General features: G+C 32.4%; 1 protein-coding gene across 1 annotated transcript; it reads right to left on the reverse strand.

Annotated features, from left to right (window-relative positions):
* Positions 1 to 12947: 12947 nt before the first annotated feature.
* On the reverse strand, positions 12948 to 17811 carry LOC110644694 (protein SUPPRESSOR OF MAX2 1). The gene is made up of 3 exons (XM_021797600.2): positions 15791 to 17811; positions 15018 to 15318; positions 12948 to 14883 (listed from the first exon to the last, which is right to left on the reverse strand). The coding sequence occupies exons 1-3, from the start codon at positions 17032 to 17034 to the stop codon at positions 13258 to 13260; spliced, it is 3171 nt and encodes a 1056-aa protein (XP_021653292.2). The 5' UTR covers positions 17035 to 17811; the 3' UTR covers positions 12948 to 13257.
* Positions 17812 to 20013: the final 2202 nt, after the last annotated feature.

A 20013-nucleotide genomic window follows, 5' to 3' on the forward strand; every position in this document is an offset into this window, starting at 1 on the left:
TTGCATAAATTAGGTAGATTTGAATAATTTGAATTATAATTATTTTGTGAGTTTTTTTAAGAAATATTTGAATTTTTGATATTTTAGATTATATATTAATCCGAATTATTTATTCAATTGGTCTTTCTTTATCTTTAAAATGTAAAAAATAAAGAAATCTTGAGTTAAGTCTCACAAACTATCTATTCTAATATAATTCACTTTTATGATGAAAAAAAAAAAGACTACTTCTTGTTTAGCTCATCAGTTATTACTTGGTCATTAGACCTCTATTAAATCTTAAAAATAAAAAAATCAATTCACATATAAGTTAATATATAAGGTTGTAGGTCATTGTAATTAAAAATGTTAATTTTATAAAAAAAAATTAATTTATTTTTTTTTATTAAAATTCAAAATTAATTTTAGTGAGTCATTTTTAAGTGTCACGACCCAACCTATGGGCAGGACCGGCACTGGGACCTAGGCCGATATAAAGCCCCCGAGGCCCATAATAAGCTTTACTGTTCTCAAACCCATGACCAGGCCTACAATTTAGGCCCAATATGCATATAAAATAATTTAAGTTAAACTATTATAATTTTATTTCGGGCCAACTTGGCTCAGTAATTATCAAAAACTAAAATTAGGAGAGCCTAGCTCAACCCTGTTACATCATTTACAAACTATTTAAAACTCATAAAAAATTTTCATTTTGTTAATACAAAACTTAAATTCATACAGTCCCTAACAGAATTAATGCTACTATTAGTACATGCGGAGTTCTAAATTACAAATTTAGATAATAATAATAATACAGTTAAGTAATTTTTATTTTCATAACCTGCGAGAAAAGGAACAGGTTATTCTGAAAAAGGTCTTCTCCTGGAAAAATATGGTAAACAGGAGTGAGCGTTCGACTCAGAGAGTAAAATATCAATTTTAACCATAATCTCTATAGCTATCTAAAGCTAATGCACCCTGTAGAGTGAGATGCAACATCGTCATAAATTTCATACAAATCACCTCAAAAAGACAATTTGAAGTACTCACACACTCGATAATGTCAAACAATACATATATGGGAGCTGATCCCCTATACAGTCATCTTAATCCAACCTCTGCCAGCGAAGATCTCAAGCCGGACTTTCGCTTAATAAACCAAATACGGGGTCCCAACGAAGAACTCAAGCTGTGTCTACCCCGAAGGACTGGGTCCCAGCGAAGATCTCAAGCCGTGTCTACCCGTCCTGTCCATATCCAACACTATACCACACGCACGCCAACACACGCACACTGCTCTAAATTACCACAAACAACATCCATGGCACTTTAACAATTGTGAATGCAGCATAAAACGTGCCTAGAGTTTAACTACATAGATATATATATATATATATATATATATATATATATATATATATATATATATATATATATATATATATATAAGTGATGCATGGGCATGCTTGAACATATAATAATATCGAAATTACAATTAAAATTAATATTTTACTCACAGTACATCGAGGACTATTGTGGCTGCTGGATGAATGAGAATAGCTGACATCGATCACCTAAATAATTATATTATAAATTTATTAATACTCAGTCAAAATAAAATTCTAAAGAGACAACAGATAATCTAATTCATACCAAAAATCCGACAGAGTTTCCCCAATACCTAGAACCTACCCAACCTGCAAAAAGGCTCAAATAACACTTCTAAATTCAACTCATATCTCATCATCATTATATGGCCCCTCCTGAGCCCTCCAAACCAAGCAATACTCAAAACCTTAAAAATTACGTTTTAGTCCCTATAATTGATATTTTGTAAAAATCCACTCAAACAAGCTCTAAAAATTCTAAAATTTTGCCCCGTGGTCCTTAATAATATTATAAAGCTATTAAAAAAAGAATTATAATTTTTTAATTACCCATGAATATTTTATTCAAGAATATTACTCAATTTCATAAGTTTTCAACAGCTAACATATTCTTAATTCAACCCAATTCAATATTCACATATTTAAACCTCCATCCTCAAGCTTCAAACAATCATATAAAATTTAAATATCTTAATTTCAAATAATCTTATATGTCCATATGCTAAAAATCTAACTAAATTCATCTATATTTTTCAAAAATATTCTACAATCACTCAAAAATTTAATAAATACCATTGAATATCTCCAAATAATTTTACTTTCATCATATATTTTTCTTAGAATTTTTCTCAAATTTTTTCTGTTCAACGAACACTGCATATATGCTCCACAGACAGAGAAATAATGAAAATAATCTTACCCAAAACTTATCTATGTCTCAAAAATTTCAAAAATTTATGAGGAAGCATCTGGAAGTTAAATCATCCTCAAAACTCGCCAGAACCACCACGCACGATGGCCAGCTATCGGTCGCCGGCGACATCAGCCGAAACTGGTTACACCAAAATATTCCTCTCCTCCTCTTGAGTCCATAGGTGGTCTTGGATTGTCGATCCATTAGTCGGATTGTCAGAAATCTCGTCAGAAAGTGAAAAAAAAAATTGATTTTCTCTCTCCTTGTCGGCGCCGAAAATGGCCACCAAATTCGGCGAGACTGGTCTCATTTGAAAGGGCTCGCTCTTATGAGTCCATAGCCACTGGAATCACTCTAATCAGACGTCAGGAAAGCTGGATATGAGCATTCAAAGTTTGGGACCCTTTTTTTTTTCTCTCTCTCTCTCTCTCTCTCTCCACTATTGGTCGAATTTCGAGCTGCTGCGGCCACTGGTGATGTCGCCGGTGAGTGGGGAGCCGCTTGGGAGGTCGTCGACTAGTCACCGGAGAAGGAAAGAAGAAGAAGAAGAGAGGGGAGGAGAGGAGAGGAGAGGAGAGAAATTTTGGGGGGGGGGGGGGGTGTTGGCTCCTCTTGATTTTTGTTTTGAAAAAATTAAATTTCTTTTTTTTTTTATAAGGTGACTGGCAGTGACAGCGGAATCCACTATCACACGCCAAGTCCCATCCCCCTTTCCCCCTTTTTTTTAAAATTTTTTTAGGTTGTTACATTAAGTCTGCTCATATGGTTGGATTTTGAGCTGACTTCACTTTGCAGATCGTATGGATTCATGTCATTTCAAATTTTGTGAAGGGTGAAACATATTATTAATCATAATGAGTCAAAATGTGTTTTTGGTCGAATTGTGAATTAAAATTTATCATTTATAATTTGATGCTTTAACTTAACTTGTCAAATTGAGCTCAAATGGAGAATTTAAGGTTTGAGTTTAATTAGCGATAAATAAAAATAACCAAAAATTTTAGAACTTAAGGACAAAAAATAATTAAAATATAATTATATATAGAATAATTAAATTACCAAAATCAGCAAATAAAAAGAGAGATATTTTAATAAGCACTATATCTAATATCCAACAGAAGTGAGAAATGAATTTATTTTTGAGCATTAATAAATTTTATTAAATTTTAAAATTTGAAATTTAATAAATAATAGATTATTTGTATTTTTTAGTTAGTTCATATATACATATTATCATATAAAAAAGTAGAATTAATATTTAATATTCTTTTTTAATCTCAATTTAAAAATTTAAAAAGATAAACTGACTCAAGTGAATTTTAAATAATCATTATCTCTATATCATTATTTGCATATCAATTAATCAATATATTTTACCACGTGGCAATCAATTAATTAATATCTGTTGGCAAGTGTCATTCTTTGTTAGTTGGCTTATAAAAATTAGCAGAAGATAATGACAATTGGCCGATAAATAGTATATTTTTAATTAGTTACTTAAATAAGTGGCATTCATTTGTAAGCTTATGTATATACTTCATCTTTAATATTGATATAGATGAGTGCCACATTCCAAGTATGTGTAGAATTATCAATTAATACCTAGACCATTGAAATCATTTGGGAACTGATTCACCTGTAAAGGCCGCCCATAAAGCAAGTTAAGAAGCCATCTATCCTTCAAAATTCTAAGTGTTTGCTATTCCCTGCACTCCATGCTAGATAATGTTGAAGGATTTAACGGCTCTAAAGAATATTGTGCCAAATATAGCTAGAATTATTTCCAAATGGGGCTCTCCATGAAATCACACCCAACAAAATATTTTGCCTTAAAACCCTAGCACGCAAAGAAATCTCCACCCCTATTTGGTTAACAAAGCCAAATTAAAATTATGCAAATTCCTAAAGCCCAACTTCTCTCCCCCCCCCCCCCCCCCCCTTTCTTTTTTAGTAACTAAGATTGTTCAAAAATTGAGTTCACCCAACCAAACCGAGTCAATCAGACTCGACCCAAACTTATTTCGTCGAGTTGTCATGTGCACAGTCAGTTTCAAATCCAACTCAAACACTCTTCTAGTTGTTATAACGATATTAATGCAACTGACCGACAAGAAATATTAATGAAATTGCTTGAAATAGTTAAGATCTCTAAATTTTTTCATCTTATTTCTCTCTTTATTGTCCGCCATCATTTCCTTCTTTTTTTTTTTTGGCATCCACAACCACTTTTTATCAATGTTGTTTTAATTTCTACCCTCTCATAAATGATTGGTATCAAAATGGTTAGTTCATGTATCTCTTATTTCAACATTCCCCTTAACAACTGCCCTTTGCATTTCTCTATTTCTAACACTTTAGGTTATCTTATATATATTACTACAACTACAACTACAACAACTACTACTACTACTACTACTACTACTAATACTACTACTACTACTACTATTATTATTATTATTATTATTATTATTATTATTATTATTATTATTATTATTATTATTATTATTATTATTATTATTATTATGGAACTATAATGTTACATTGGATTAAACTTGTGGTGATGCACTAATACCACTTTTGGAGTATCAATGTTGTTTTAAAGTTTGCTAATGACTCAATGAATCTGTTTGTCCCATCATATTTGTCCAAGGCAAGCAACTTGAATTTTGGTGGGAATTGCCTGACCAGAATCACTTCTGAGGGCGGCGAAGCATCCCTAATCCCAAAGTCATCTTCCTCAGCTTGTTTTTTGTACCTCTAGACAACCTTCACCACCTCCAGTTTACCTTTAACGATAGAGTTTCCTCATACTCATCTTCCTGCTTTTCTTTTTAATCAATTTGGTCTTGCTTTTGTTGCTATTAGTGGAGGGAGCTTTCCTCACTGCTTTAGATCTTGTAGCTTTAAGTGGGCTAATAGGGCTTTTGATGGAAGTTTGCTAGCAACTCTCGGTGGAGCACTATTGCTAGGAACCAGTCCTTTTAGGAATGCAATTTAAGCCTCCATCTCTTTGTTGCTCTGAAGAACCTGCTCTAGTGTGAGGCCTTAGCCCTAATTCTAGGTATCACACATTATCTCTCTGTAAGACATAATATGATCCCGTAGTATACCTAATGAATTATCGAAGTTTTCCTGTCAATAATCCATTAAATATACTACAAGAGATTTTAAACCAATTTCCATCCATTTGACAATAGTAGGTAATTTTGAATCATTATTAAAAACCTTTGATTAAAGTTTATGTTATGAACTCAAATTTTGATTAATTTGAGATTTCAAAAACTTTACAGAAATTTCAACAGAATGCCGGCTATAAAGTGAGAAAAACAGTTCTTCAAAACCTGTTAAAACACTTCCAATATGAATATAATACCCACAACTCCATTTATGATCAACACAATCCAAGTCAATCAACACAAATTCAAGCAATTTTAATAGCATTTCATTCGGTTCAACTTAAATATAAAACTTTGCAATTCCATAAAAGAGAACAAAATATTAATATTACAATTTTGATTGTACAACTGCTTATCTAATTCAATAGATACATATGAATAAAAATTTACATCAAAAGAAATGTATAAGGGTATAAAATATTATACCCATAAAAGATCCAAAATTAGATTTCCCCTGCAGCTATAGCAGCTCACTCTGCTGCTTTATCCTTCTCCTTATCTGCGACAGCAAGAAAAAAGTCATCGCTGAGTAATTTACTCAATGGTACACAATAATAATTTCTAAAATCATAAAAAATATAATCATTCATTAATAATAGAAATTTAAAAATTTTCATAATCACAGTTCACAAAGTTTATGTCAATATTTTTAATAACAATTTATCAAAATAAATTGTAAATAATGGTATTGCCAATTAATATACAACTTAGGTCATGACACAAAATTTCAAGATCAATACCGTGTTGTACACCACGACAAAGCAGTCTACAACCTCACTAATCGAAATTAATGAGGGAGGTGGCTAGTTAACTATATGAGTACTCATTCGATCTCAACCTCAACTGGCAAGCCAGAGAGGAAAGAATATAATCAATCTCAACTCCGTAGATGGAGAAGGAACACAATAATATTGCCATGCCAAGTGCAATTTCAAAGTCCAATTTAAAACCAAATCATTCAAATATTTTATACAATTCACAAATCATATTTCATTTCAAATTTTTTTATTTACAAAGTAGGCAATACACTATTTTTCAAATAAGATTTTCAAAGCCATAACAATCAAAATTATTCACAACATTTATTTCAAGAATTGTCAAGTAGAAACAAAGAATTTTAAGTTTGTTATTCCAAAACCTCTTATATTGCTTTGACTTAGTCCACTCTTTCTCCTTCCATGGAGGGCTCCTTTCCAATCAAAACACATAATTCATTTCTACTAATTAATCCAACCATTAAATTTTTCATACTTAATTTTACTTATAAGTTCTCCTAAGAGTTGAGTTTGTATTTGATAATATTGTGGTTACTATTCACATTACTATTCATGTAAATTTTTTACTTTTTCATAATTAATTGGCATACTATTTCTAAACATATGGTCATACCACATTTTGGGTCACAAATTTGTTGGCATTGGTTGCCAATTATAATTCAAGGCCTATTAGATGAAATTCCAAAATTTCATATTTAGTCATTTAGGTTTACTGTTCCATTGGACTAATCTACAGTGAACATTTGGCTAAACTTTCTCCATAAAAGTTGTTCATTAATGTGTCTAGTTTAATTCTCTTTTTGAATCACTCCATTTGGAGTTTTGTAGCTCAAGTTATGGTATTTTTACCATAACTGGCTGGATTAGTCATTTCCAGATTTTCTTGGCAAGTTTTTGGTTCTAGCAGTTTTGGTGACTTAACTTTGATTAGCAATTTGACTAGGTTATGGTCAGAATTTGAGTTTCTATTCCTCATAAAAGTTCTTCTAATATGTCTAAGCTTTCCAATGGTTTAAAAATCAGGTCATTTGAACCTCTCTACACAAAGTTATGACCATTTGAATATGTATTGTTCATTTAGTCAATTCTGCCCGGAATCAGGTCACCAATTCCAGATTCAACCTAATTTTAGACCAACTTATGATCAGTTTTTAGGCAAGATTTCTTCATAAAAAATGTAGCATTATGACCCTAATTTCATCTCCAATTAGCCTTACACCAATTGGAGTAACACAATTTAACTTTTGGCTTGTTAACCTAGCTGGACTCATTAGTCTAGAATTCTATAATTCCATATCCACAACTCAACTCAATTCCAATCATCAATTCACAATTCAAAACACCCTAAATGAACAAAATTGAGCATCATACACATCAATTGGTCAATAATTTTCAAAATCCCCAATTTCCCCCAATTTCCATAAACCCTAATTTGTCATCTTACTAATCTATGCAATTTCATGAAATCTCTCTTCACTAAACACATATACCACTTCATCTAAGTCCCAATTCACATCCAATTAAACTAAAACACATTAAGACCCTAGTAAACCAAGGCTGGCCGAAATTTTATCTCCCCCCACATGCATGATTTTCATGTTTCTTTACATAATTTCATAAATTTCCACTTATATTCGTGCATATATACTTCGTTAAGTAGAGAGGGAATTCACCTCAAAGATACTCTTCTCAACTTCTATTCTTTCACTTTTCTCCCAAATTTATTGATTCAATTCTTCTCTTCTAGGGTCAATTAGGAGTTTTCTATGGTTTATGGTTAGGGTTTATGGTAAGAAATCAAGCTTTGGAAGCTTGAATTGGCTTGTTAATGGAGGAATTTAGAGAGAGATTTTGAGAGAGAGTGGGACAGTCAAACAAGAGGAAGAAGACCCAATTTTCTTTTCTTTTAATGTTTGTCTTTTTATTATATCATTATCCCCAAATTTTCAAAATAAAAAAATTATAAATTTTAATTATGTCATTGATGATGTCATAAAGCATTTAATTTGAATTTTTCTTTTCCTTTTTCCTTTCTTCCATTCACCTCTTCACTTTTTAATTTATTTTTTATAATTTTAATTTCCTACATTTTAACGAACATTTAGGCTAAGAGTCAACTCTAAGGGTGAATTGATCAAATTGTCCCTTATCAGTCTGATCAATTTTTCTAGTAGCACTTGAGTTACTTCTTAAACTCTGATTCAATTATTTGAGCTTGTTCTCTATTATTTTCTGTGATTTTCATAATACCATTAGCTTCGTAATTATCCTTAGACCTGGGGTGTCCTAGGGTTCCATAGGAAATTAAGGCAGCAACTAAGCTCGCAGTCACTTTCCAGTTCGGTCACCCATCATCGGGACCTCAGCTCATTTAATTGATTATACTTTATTTTTTTTATTTCCATTTCACCTTCATATAATTTCTATTAATTTTTATTTATAACTTTTTTAGATGGCATAAATATAGTTCTAAACATCCTGACTGTCCGGACGAACACTAGTCACAGGAATAGTAGAATGTATAGACTACTTAGTATGTGGGTGTTACACTAGGTGTCAATTTTGGCTGTGTCCCAGTGACACGTGGTGAGTTCTATCTAGTGGTGGGTGGGATAATTCCAGTTGTGTTTGGGTTGGCTCCAATTACATTGTGGTTTACCCCTGGGCCAACTACGGGTGGAGTGGTCATCACACCCTTGCTAGTATTTTATGGATCTGCAGTCATTTGATACAGAAAACCACAAAAAGCAAATAAATTAAGAGCTAGAAAAACGAAACTCAAGAAAGCATAGAAAGTTAAGAAAAGAAATGGTGAAAAGTGGTGGGATGTCAGCCGATATTTGAGTTCCCAATAGATAGCACCACTAATGCTGCAATGAGTCTCATTTGACTAGCCTAACAGTTACAAAGCCTATAAACACTAAGAAAATGTGAGGTCGGTGGCCTGTTGGCTAACCACTCCGACGCTTAAGTTAGAAATCTTTCTTAGGGACTTTAAGAGTTATGAGAGCAATGTGCAATGGAGATTTTTAGCAAAGTAAATGTACTTGACTCATGGTGCCCATCTAATATTTGTAAACTGAAGACTTAGGAGCTATTGAAGTAGTTTCTGGAATCTCGAATCACTCTATTGTGACCCGAGATTCAAGATGTGCTTGACTATGCACGTTCTTTGTGCATTTATCATTTTTGTTGAGCCAAACATACCTAACGCTAGAATTCACTAATTTAATTTTAAATATGTGATGCCACAATAAAAATATAATTTTCACAAAATTAGAGGCCATGGCCCCAGCCCTCTCCTTCCGTAATTGACCCTCCTTCTTAGATACAAAGTTTGTCCCACAAAAGTCAATAAATTTTTTTAAAAATAAAAATTAAATTAAATCAATTTTAATATAAATTAGTGTGATTTAATTCAGTTTTATATCTTATTCAGCTTAATTTAATTTAAATTTTAATAAATTTAATTTTTTAATTTTTCAAATTAAATCAAAAATTGACGGACACAATTACCTATAACTTGGCGAGAGAAAAACTTATTTAATATTTTGTAATTCAATGAAGAAAAAAAATTTTGAATTAAAAAAAAATAATAGAAAAGAAATCCTCAAAAAGTAGGATATTTCCGGATATACAGTACTACAACTTATCAAAACATTGCTTTCTTTTCGTTACCGGTGAGAAGAAGCATTAAAATTTTGTAATTAATGAAGAGATATGTTTGCATTCTGCAGGTTGAGGGGCCAGTTCTGTAGAGGAGAAAGATGATTTGGCTACAAATGGAGGACCTAATAAATGACCACACAAGCATGGTTGGCCTCAATTTTATATTTGTATTTATTAATTTACATGATGTGGCCGTGAATGCAACATCTTATGTCCTCATACTTCTCCTCCTATATACGTCTCTTGTCCACAATTAATTCAGATTGGATTTGTAATTAATTGGAATTTATTACCTTTTATGCCTCTCTACATAAATAGCAATAGTATTCCAAATTTTAAAATACATGCGTCACAGTATGTTTATCAAGAGTTTTCTGATAAAAAAAAATGAATATTTTTATTTAATATTTTAAAATTATAATTAAATTAAAATTATTATTTTTTAAACAAAATTAATTCATAGTTTTATTTAATTATATTGTATATCATAATTTTTTTTATTTAGAGGGTATTTATCTTAGTCTATAAGATAATCAAATTAACTTATAGCTCTAAATGTAGGTTGATTCGTTTATTTGTAATAATTTTTGGGCTTATAAGCTAAAAATTAAGTTGCAGATCAAATTTTTCATTTTAATACTTATTAGGTGTGTGTTTATAAATTAATTTGATCAAATATTTTATTATATTATTCTCATTTAATTTTTAAAATTTCATCATAAATCTCATTTAATATCGTTCTTAGTCATTTTGATAATAATGTGTTTATAAGCTATTTTTTAATAAATACATAACTGTTTAAATTTTTAAATACTTATAAATTTAAATTAACTTAAACTGATTATCATAAATTAAATTAAATATCCTCTTATATGGCTTTCAATGGAATTTAAATATAAAATTTTGTGGAATGCTCATAAAATCCCATGATGCACTCTATGACAAGAATATAATTTTTGAATTAAATAATTTCTCTTTTCATCAAATGAAGAAGACAAGGATAAAAAAAATATATTATTGTGGGCAATTGACAGTCTCAGCTTTGTTTTGTTATCAACGTTCAACAATAATTGACAAATAGTTCCTTTAAAATGTTTAGTGGCTTTTACACAAAACTTCATCGTAGATGTTGAGAGATAGCAATAGTTGGACTCAGCAGAATTTATATTCAGATAATTTTAGATTGTGAAAATTTTTTTTTTCTTATCGTTTGAATTCCAATCATGACATTTTAAAATCCACGAACCAACGACACAAATTCAATATGCCAATGAAAATAAAATTTGAAATAATTAGCTTTTGGGTATTAAATTTTGTTGCTAAACTAAACCACTCGGGAAAAATTTCACCTTATTTAAAAAACCTTAAACAACAATGACAATAATAATAATAATCATTATTCTTGGTATTCACACCTTGCTTTCTTTCATTGGTTTAAAAAATTGTATTATATTATTTTACTCTATTTAATTTTATAAATAATATCTTAGAATATATATATTGCATGAAAACTTAGAGTGCAAATTACACAGATTATGCATTAGGCTTGTAAATAAGATAAATTTCCAAACCACACAAAGGCACTGTAAAAAAAAATCAAAACCTTACAAGCTAAGCCCTAAATCTAATACTCCAAAGCAAAACTCGGGAAATTTTTCTCAACGCCGCTATCGAAACTAGAATTGAAGCACCTCATTAAAAAGGCCAAAAGGAAATATCTTCTGCTAGAGCCACAGGCTCTTTATCTTTACAAACGAGCTCGTCATTTTTGGAGGTTATAGGACCCCAAGGCACTGACTTATGGGAGAAGGGTGGCGCGGACCATAGCATCTCACTCTTATTTAGCCATGGGCAGCCAAAAACACCTTTGAAAGGCAAACTCAAATCTCCAAATCGCTTTCCCTTTAGACCTCTCCCGTAGACGGGAGCATCCCACCAAGCGGAGGACTAACAAGACCCAAGAAAGCAACCCTCACCAACAAACTTTAAAACCATAGCTTTCTATCACAAATCTACACAGAATCTCCACTATTGAAACTTTCAAAGATATACCATAGTATTAAAATAGATATCAAAATCATATTCATGCTGTCTTAATCTCGTAGTGATAGCTCACTTCTATAAAGACAACTCTTTCCTATTACAATAAATTAAACTGTTGACATCTTCTTAGTAAAAGTAAATATGATAAATATAATTTAATATGTAATAGTGTTATAAAAGCATATTATAATTATCAAAATCATAGGCCATCAAACTTCTCCAATAACATAAATATGCTCAATCAATTTATTACTGCCCATTTTTTTTATTTTTTTTAAAACAAATTATTACTATCTATAGTAGCTAAATAATCATCATACCATGTTCTCAAGATATTTCTCATCACTCTAATATATTAAATCATATATACTTAAATTATATTGCTCTATCTTGATATTAATTTCATCTCATTAATATTTACTATTTTTTTCTTTATTTCATACTCTGTAATTCTCTTTCTAATCTTGGCTAATAGACATGAACTACATTGGAGAGAAGTAAGCAACTACAAAATAAAATCAAATTGAATCACCTTTTTACTTTTTATCTCTAAACACCGCCTTCTAAGAATGAAATTTTTGGATAAGTGTTACCAAAATTGCAAGAATCCCACTCCTGTTAACAGCTTAAATCCTTTTTGGCCAAATTCAAAGAATCCAACTCTCCTTTCCTTTTCCCTTTTTTTTTTTAAAATAAATAAAATTTGAAAGCTACGACAAGGTTACTCGTGTCAGCATCTTAAGATGATCAATAAATTCACGTTACTCTCCAGACCCATACACGATGCCGCGTATATCTAAATTTCCTGCCACGTCATCAACTGCATTCCACCTCAACATAATTGACAAATTGATGTTATTGTCTGTAATCTTTTACTTTAATACAAAATAAAAACTTTTTCATTAAATTAAATTTTAATTAGGGTCAAATTTAAACATCAAGCCAAAAACCTCGTTGAACCGTAGCCGCCCCTCACAACAAGAATAATGCCACGCGTTAATTTAAATTTTTAAATAATAAAAATATATTTTGTAAAAATATTATTAAATTTTATAAAGACAAAAAAGATGGGGAGGGGCATGTAACAAAGTAATAAAATAATAATAATAGTAAAAGGAAAAGGCGAGACCTTGCCGGCTAAAGGTTCCGTTAATCTATCAACGTCTCCCTCTACTCTGACTGTTTTTTTTTTTTTTAATCCATTTTCCTTCTTTACCCTTGTCAACCGCTTTCAACCAACCCGCCAAAAACAGTTGGAGAATATTTACATCTCTATATATTAAACAGAAATGAGTGCCCTCCCACCACGCTCACAACCCACCAACCACTACTCTGACGCTGCTCGGCAGCCAATCTGTGTGGCTGCGGCTGGCTGAATCGCTGTCGGGTTCGAGCCAAACAACCATGGATGATTCCTCAGTGGATGTTGGTAACTGTAGCTTGAGCTGGCGCATGCTTGGAACCAATACTTTCTCAGTCCATTCTTCTAAACTTGCTTTGCTTAACCATAACCCACCAGCAATCTTTTCAAGCGCCTGGTCTTGAATTTCAAATGAGATTCCATCACTGATAATGGTGGAGAACCTCTTGGTTATAGAATTAGAAACCTCACAACGAATGAGACCAAAGTCCACGGGTTTGAAAACAATACTATCGTCTACAGAATTGAGCAGCTCTCGAGACAATGATGAAACTGTTGGCGTTAGTAGTCTGTTATTCAGAACATGTTCATCTTCGTGATCAATTGTGAGATCACTTGAATTGCGTGAGCCATCAGCTTTATCCTCAGCACCGGCAGTTTCATTAAGGTCAAATGATAGTGCTGATCCTGAGTTCTTCTTTGGTTTCGCAGATCTCTCTTCATCCTGCAACCAACTGGCATGGCGCTTTGCTGTTTTCTTGGAGAGAGATAGCCTTAATTGCCATCCTCCACTTGCCAAACTGATGAGCTTCTCTTCATCGAAGGAAACACCATTTGATAGGAAGTTGAGATTGTCTGGCAACCAATTTGCAGTGAGAATGAAAATTACATTACCAAGACTGATTTCACGGCCATGTGAATCAGAAAGTCGGCCTCTCTCCATGGCCCGCTTTATGCTCGCTCGAACAAGCATATCTGCTTCTTCAATGTCCTCAAGCATGATTACTGAAAATGGGTTCCTCCTAACAGCCTCTACTGTTCGATCAAGTCCTGTTTTACCACGGAAATTCACTTCAGATTCTCCATCATCGCGTCGCGCACCAAGAGATACCATTATTGGATTGGTCCCACATACCAGATCTGATAGAGCTGATGCCATCTTCTTTTTGCCAACCCCGTCAGGACCTGTGAACAGTAGCCAAATATCACCCTTAGATGTACTACCCCGCCGTTTACCATTGCCCAATTTGCATTGTGTCACAGTTGTAGCTACTGCAGAGGCTGCTTCTCGCTGCCACCAAACCTTCTCAAGAAGACCCTTGAGTAGTCTCTTAAATGCATCCGCATCTAACGCACTTAGAAGCTTGTTGGCCTGCAAGTCATGCAACTTGATCTGTGGCTCAGAAGCAACAACACCTAAAAAGTCTTTAATGCGCTCCTCATGGCCTTTCTCAGGCGTGTTTTCGCTGCTCTTTGGCCGCCCAAGAACCAGGTCTGTCTTCACAGGGCTTCCTGGCGGAGTAATTGCCTGACCAGGTGATTGGCTGGGAAACAGATTTGGGTTCAGTTGTGGAGATCCACCAATATTTCTATTCAAACCTAACTTGGGCTGGAAATGTTGGCGAGGAAGGAGGTTAGTATTGTACAAGCTCATCGTAGAGAGAGCCGGTTGTGTAATTCTCTCAGAGCCAACATTAGGCTGATGATAAACAGGATGAAGATGCAAGCACTTGTAATGCCATTTCTTCTGCAACTCTAGACTCTGCTGCTTAAAAATTAATTCTTGATCTTTAGTCTGCATACAATACAGAGTTACAAGAATCATCAGTTTTTCTTGTTGAAAGTAACCAGATATTTGGCCACTTGATAGGGCAAAAGAACATTGATCAGGCCAATACAAGTTTGCAGCTCAATTTTAACTGAACTTACCAGAGTCTGATCCAACGTTTTAGCATCACCATCTTGAGACTTGGCATTTTTCAGCCACTGTGGTAGTAGTTGCTGAGTTGTTTCTGATTTAAATTCTGAAGAAGATATCTCAGATTCTTTTGGAATAGTTTTTGCGAGCTCTTGCTCATAATTCTGCATACATTGTGGGCAACAACTCATTCTTTGAGCAGGATCCAAGTTCTCAGTAAGACGCCTTGGTGGAGTAGGTGTAATGGTTGGAAAGCCCTTCAAAGGTGAAAAAGACTCAACTGAGTTGCTTAGAATCCCATTGGTTCCAAGCCTAAGCATCAACAAATATGAAATCGAGTTAATTATTGCAAAAATTTAATAAATAAATAAATAACTGTGATCTCAAAGCTCAGAAAGAGCATGATCACAAATTTTCTCAAGACAAGGATTTCCTAAAGAAAACAAAACAAGATGTCATTCAATTCAAAGTAACCAGCAATTGGAAACAAGTTTTCTCTTTTAAACATTTTCAAATGACAAAGAATAAGATTGTACTAGTTCAGCTATGAAAAAATTCACCTAAAGCACCAATTAAGCTTCTGATCTGATGCAAACTCTAAAACCTTTGGATCAGAATTTAGAATTCAACTTTCCCAGAATATTTTCTGAATGTGCAGAAATTATGCAATCTAAAAACAGCAAATTCTTGATACCACCACCAGCATCCATCAAAGAAGAACATCACAAATCTTTATACTAAATTAAACTCGAGGCAAAAAATAAATGAACAACAACATACACACCTCGGAAACATTCCCGGAAGAGGTGCTCTAGGAGCGATTGGCACTGCCTGTAGATCCCAATCAGTTTCCATAGAAGGATGATAGACCTGGCACCTCAAATATGTCTCGCAAGTAGCAGTTCCAATCAGCCAAACCCTTCCACCGCCACCACTGCCACTCCTCTCTCCAAACCGTGCCAACAGCTTCCCCATCTCCGTTACAGCTGCCTGCCCAGCTTCAGACACAATTTGCTGCTGTTGGACTCCACCAGCACCGGCAAAGTTCACAGGCTGCTCAACCAGCCATTTCAAATCACCCAAATCAAGAATTACTCCTCCGCAATCCAAATTCGCTATACGGGTCTCGATCAAACCCCCTAATTCCATAATCTTTGCTGCTATTTGCGTTTTGTCTAGAAAATTCTTTTCCAAATGAATCACCTGAACATTCTTCAACAACCCATCTCCTATTTCTTTATTCTCAATCCTCTTCAATAGCTCCCTCACAAGCATCTCCGGCTCAGATTCACCAACCAAAACAGGATTCCTTTTCTTATTCTTTAACAAAATATCGACAAGCCGCTTAACTTCCTCATTCCTCTGCTGCCCAGATTGCGCTATACTCCCTTGCTGCAATCTGGGATTGACATACAAATTCCGATTCGTTGCTGGCGCAGGAACTGGCACAGCTCCAGGTGTGCGAAACCCGAATCCAAATGAATTTGAATTAGAGGCGGCTGCAGCGGCAGAGGAACTGGACGAAGAGTTAAGAGACTGCTCAATTGTGGCCTTAACGGCTGGGCTGGAAAAACTAGCTTCCCTCATAACTCTACTAACACTTGGATCATCTAAAATTGATATAATTAGCTGTTCAAGCTCTACTTTCACCGCTAGAAGAGGCTGTTGCTGCTGCTCAGGGCAGCCGCGTCGCTGGTGAGCCTGAGCTCGCTTCAGTGCCGCCATTAAGGCATTGGAGATTGGTGGGTCATGGCCTGGACTATGGTTCTGGGCGGTGGGAAGCCGCTCCAGAGAGACACTAAAACATAGTTCCAAGGCTCTACACTGGAGAGGATGCGAAGAGTTGGGGTGCGATTTGATACAGGCTTGCCGGAGAAACCCAGACGGCGAAGCCAAAAGCGTTGCCGCCACATGAAGGGGCGTAGTCTGGCCATGGTTCCGGCGGCTAGCTTCAGCTATTGAGTTGTTTAAAACACTCGCCGCCTCAGGGGTGAGAGTTTGCTGAATCGTACTGAGCCCAGCTCTCATATCTCTCTGTCAAAAAAAAACAAAAATTAAACAACGAATCCAGCAAGCTCCGTTTGATTCTGGCTATGGATTCTGAGGCTGCTAGATACAATTACGCAATAAATGGTGTGAAATGAATCGATTTTGGATTGCCAAATTGGCTGCTTATTTGTTCATTGCGGGTAGAGAAGGGAAATCAATCACCAAGGGAAACTTCTTTCTTTTGTTTCCAAGAACAAAAATGAACAAGAACAAAGTATTGGGTTATTGATAAAAGTTAGCTTTCTTTTCTTCTTCTTATTCTTCTCCTCCTCCTTTTTCTTGTTCTCCTATTATGGGATCTATCCATCCAATCTTTTTTCTCTCTTTTTTATCTCTCACAAGGTATATGTGTATTTGAAAGTATCTCTGTGAAACACACAAAAAGCTGAAAGCTAGAGGAGAATTCAACGTGAAAAGGAAAGATCAGATCCCCTCCTTCACGATCACAACAGCCAACCAATTTCTCTCTCTATCTCTCCTCTGTTTCTCTCTTTCTTTCCTCTCTACTTCCTCTCCTATCCCTTTCTCATTCAATAACCCAAAAATATCAACATGGACAATATTCCCATCAATGATATATAGAATAAAATACCTTTTTTTTTAAATATCACTGAGAAGGATTAGGGATTGAAATAGGAAAAATAATATGAACAGAGAGGTTAATAGATTAGTTAGAGAATTTCTGGAGAACAGGAAGCTAAGAGGTGTACCATACTATAGAATAGCAGCTGCAAGGATTTCTGGAAAATGCTTTTCTAGCTGCTCTGTTTTTTGTGAGTTTTATTTATTATTTATTTAATTATTAATTAAGTTATTTTATTATTATTATTTTTACAACTTTCTCTTGTCTCTATAGGTGAGGAGATAATGGAATGAGGTAAACACCTTTTTTAGAGATAGAAAGAGGGGAAAAAGGAGATTCATGAATAGATTACTTTCTTCTTTTATCTTTCTGTGTTTCTCTCTCTAGACTTTAGATTGACTGCCCTTTTCATCTCACTTAATATATATATATATTTTTTTTTTAAATTGTTACGTTGAAATCATGCCAATGCTTTTGATACCACGCTACCTCAAAGACGTATCATGCACTCTCCAATTTTACTTTCTTTTTTTAATATATTTTTTAAAAAATTTAAAATTAACACAATCATTAAATGAATAAGTTTATTATAAAAGATAAAACTTATCTTGATGATTTTAATTAATTATTTTAATTTTGAAAAATTAAATAAAATTTAAAAATATAGAAAAATATTATCTAATTTTTTAAAAATTTATTGTAATTTTTATTAAATTTTTCTTCACATTTTTTTTATTTTATTTTTTTCTGGTCTAACTTTATTAATAGTATCAAGTAATTTCAAACTTTATTTTGATATCACTAAAATTTTTAGTGGTTTGATTAATTTGGATGATATGAGTTACATATTCTCCCTCTTCATTACTACTAATCTATCACCATTTAATGCTAATAATTATTAAAATAAAATTATAAAAAAGTTAATAAATATGGAAATATAGAATTTTCAATGACAATTTAAATAAGTTGAAAAATAAAGTTTAAAAACTTATAATAAAAATTGAATTAAATTTTAATAATTTTTAAAAATTTAATTATTTTTATTAAGATTTAAACATTTAAATTAAATTATCAAAGCACAAAAAATTAGGTTCTTTTTGTAATTACACAAAATAAATATATCAATCGAAATTGCATTTAAATTTAATGCTCAATAGTTTGAGAGACAATTAAATGTTTTAACATTCAATTTTTTTTCATTAATCATTTACTGAAATTATTGAATCAAGTAAACTCTTTGTTTCATCCAAAAAAATTTGATGATATATTTAATAAACAATAAATTGTTTTAAACAAAAGAAAAATGCCAAATCCATTATTATTTTTAAAAAAAATATTATTTAGAGCTTAATTATAAGGAAATTAATTATTTAATTTTTATTTTAAAAATATATTAATTAGTGTAAGTATTTTTGTTTTATTTACTATTTAATTTTTTCAATATATTAATTTGAATTTTATTCAATTCTTATTATTTCAAAAAATATAATTATATAATTTATTTATTTTAAAATTTTGAACTAGATAATTTCTTCCTCTTTTAAATACACTGATTAATAAAAAACTTAATTTAAAATAAATGGATAGACTAAAGAATAGATAAAATAAAAATACAATAACTAATTAATGTATTTTTAAAATAAGAGAATCAAATAATTAATTTCATTATAATAGATAGACTAAATAATAATTTAATATTTTTATTTCTAATTTTTAATTTTAAACTCATTAGTAATACTATATTATAAGAGAAATATTTAACCTGATTAAGCCCTTTAATTTTTTTTTAAAAGTATAATCTTTTAAGTATTAAAAAAATTAGCCTAATTAGACTTGGTCCAGTAACTAGAGGTATATTACTAACTTGACAAATTCATATTTCAATCTACACATTTCTATATATATATATATATATATATATATATATATATATATATATATATATATATATATATATATATATATTAAGAGAATTATTGAGGTATGATTTTAGTGTTCACTCATATCGTATTGACTCGTAATTTAATAAAAATATAATAGAAGTATAAAATAATTATGAATTGTTAAATGATTGTCCAATTAAGTTCATTTTAAACTGAAAGGAAAATTTTACTGTATAGTCATGCGACCGGCTATGTTATATGGTAGTGAGTGTTGGGCACTGAAAGAGTCGCATGCATCTAAGATAAGAGTTGCAGAGATGAGAATGTTAAGGTGGATGAGTGGCCATACTATACTAGATAAAATTCGTAACGAGAGTATTAGAGAAAAGGTAGGAGTGGTACCAATTGAAGATAAGTTGAGAGAAGGGAGATTGAGGTGGTTTGGTCATGTGAAGCGTAGACATACGGAGGCTCCAGTTAGACAAGTAAAGC

This window comes from Hevea brasiliensis, chromosome 17 (assembly GCF_030052815.1).
Source record: "Hevea brasiliensis isolate MT/VB/25A 57/8 chromosome 17, ASM3005281v1, whole genome shotgun sequence".
NCBI classification, from domain to species: Eukaryota; Viridiplantae; Streptophyta; class Magnoliopsida; order Malpighiales; family Euphorbiaceae; genus Hevea; species Hevea brasiliensis.

Coding starts and splice junctions, on each gene's coding strand:
- LOC110644694 (XM_021797600.2), bottom strand. CDS start 17,034: ATGAGAGCTGGGCTCAGTACGATTCAGCAAACTCTCACCCCTGAGGCG. Junction 15,319..15,790: donor CTTCCGGGAATGTTTCCGAG/GTGTGTATGTTG, acceptor GTTGATGCTTAG/GCTTGGAACCAATGGGATTC. Junction 14,884..15,017: donor AAACGTTGGATCAGACTCTG/GTAAGTTCAGTT, acceptor TATTGTATGCAG/ACTAAAGATCAAGAATTAAT.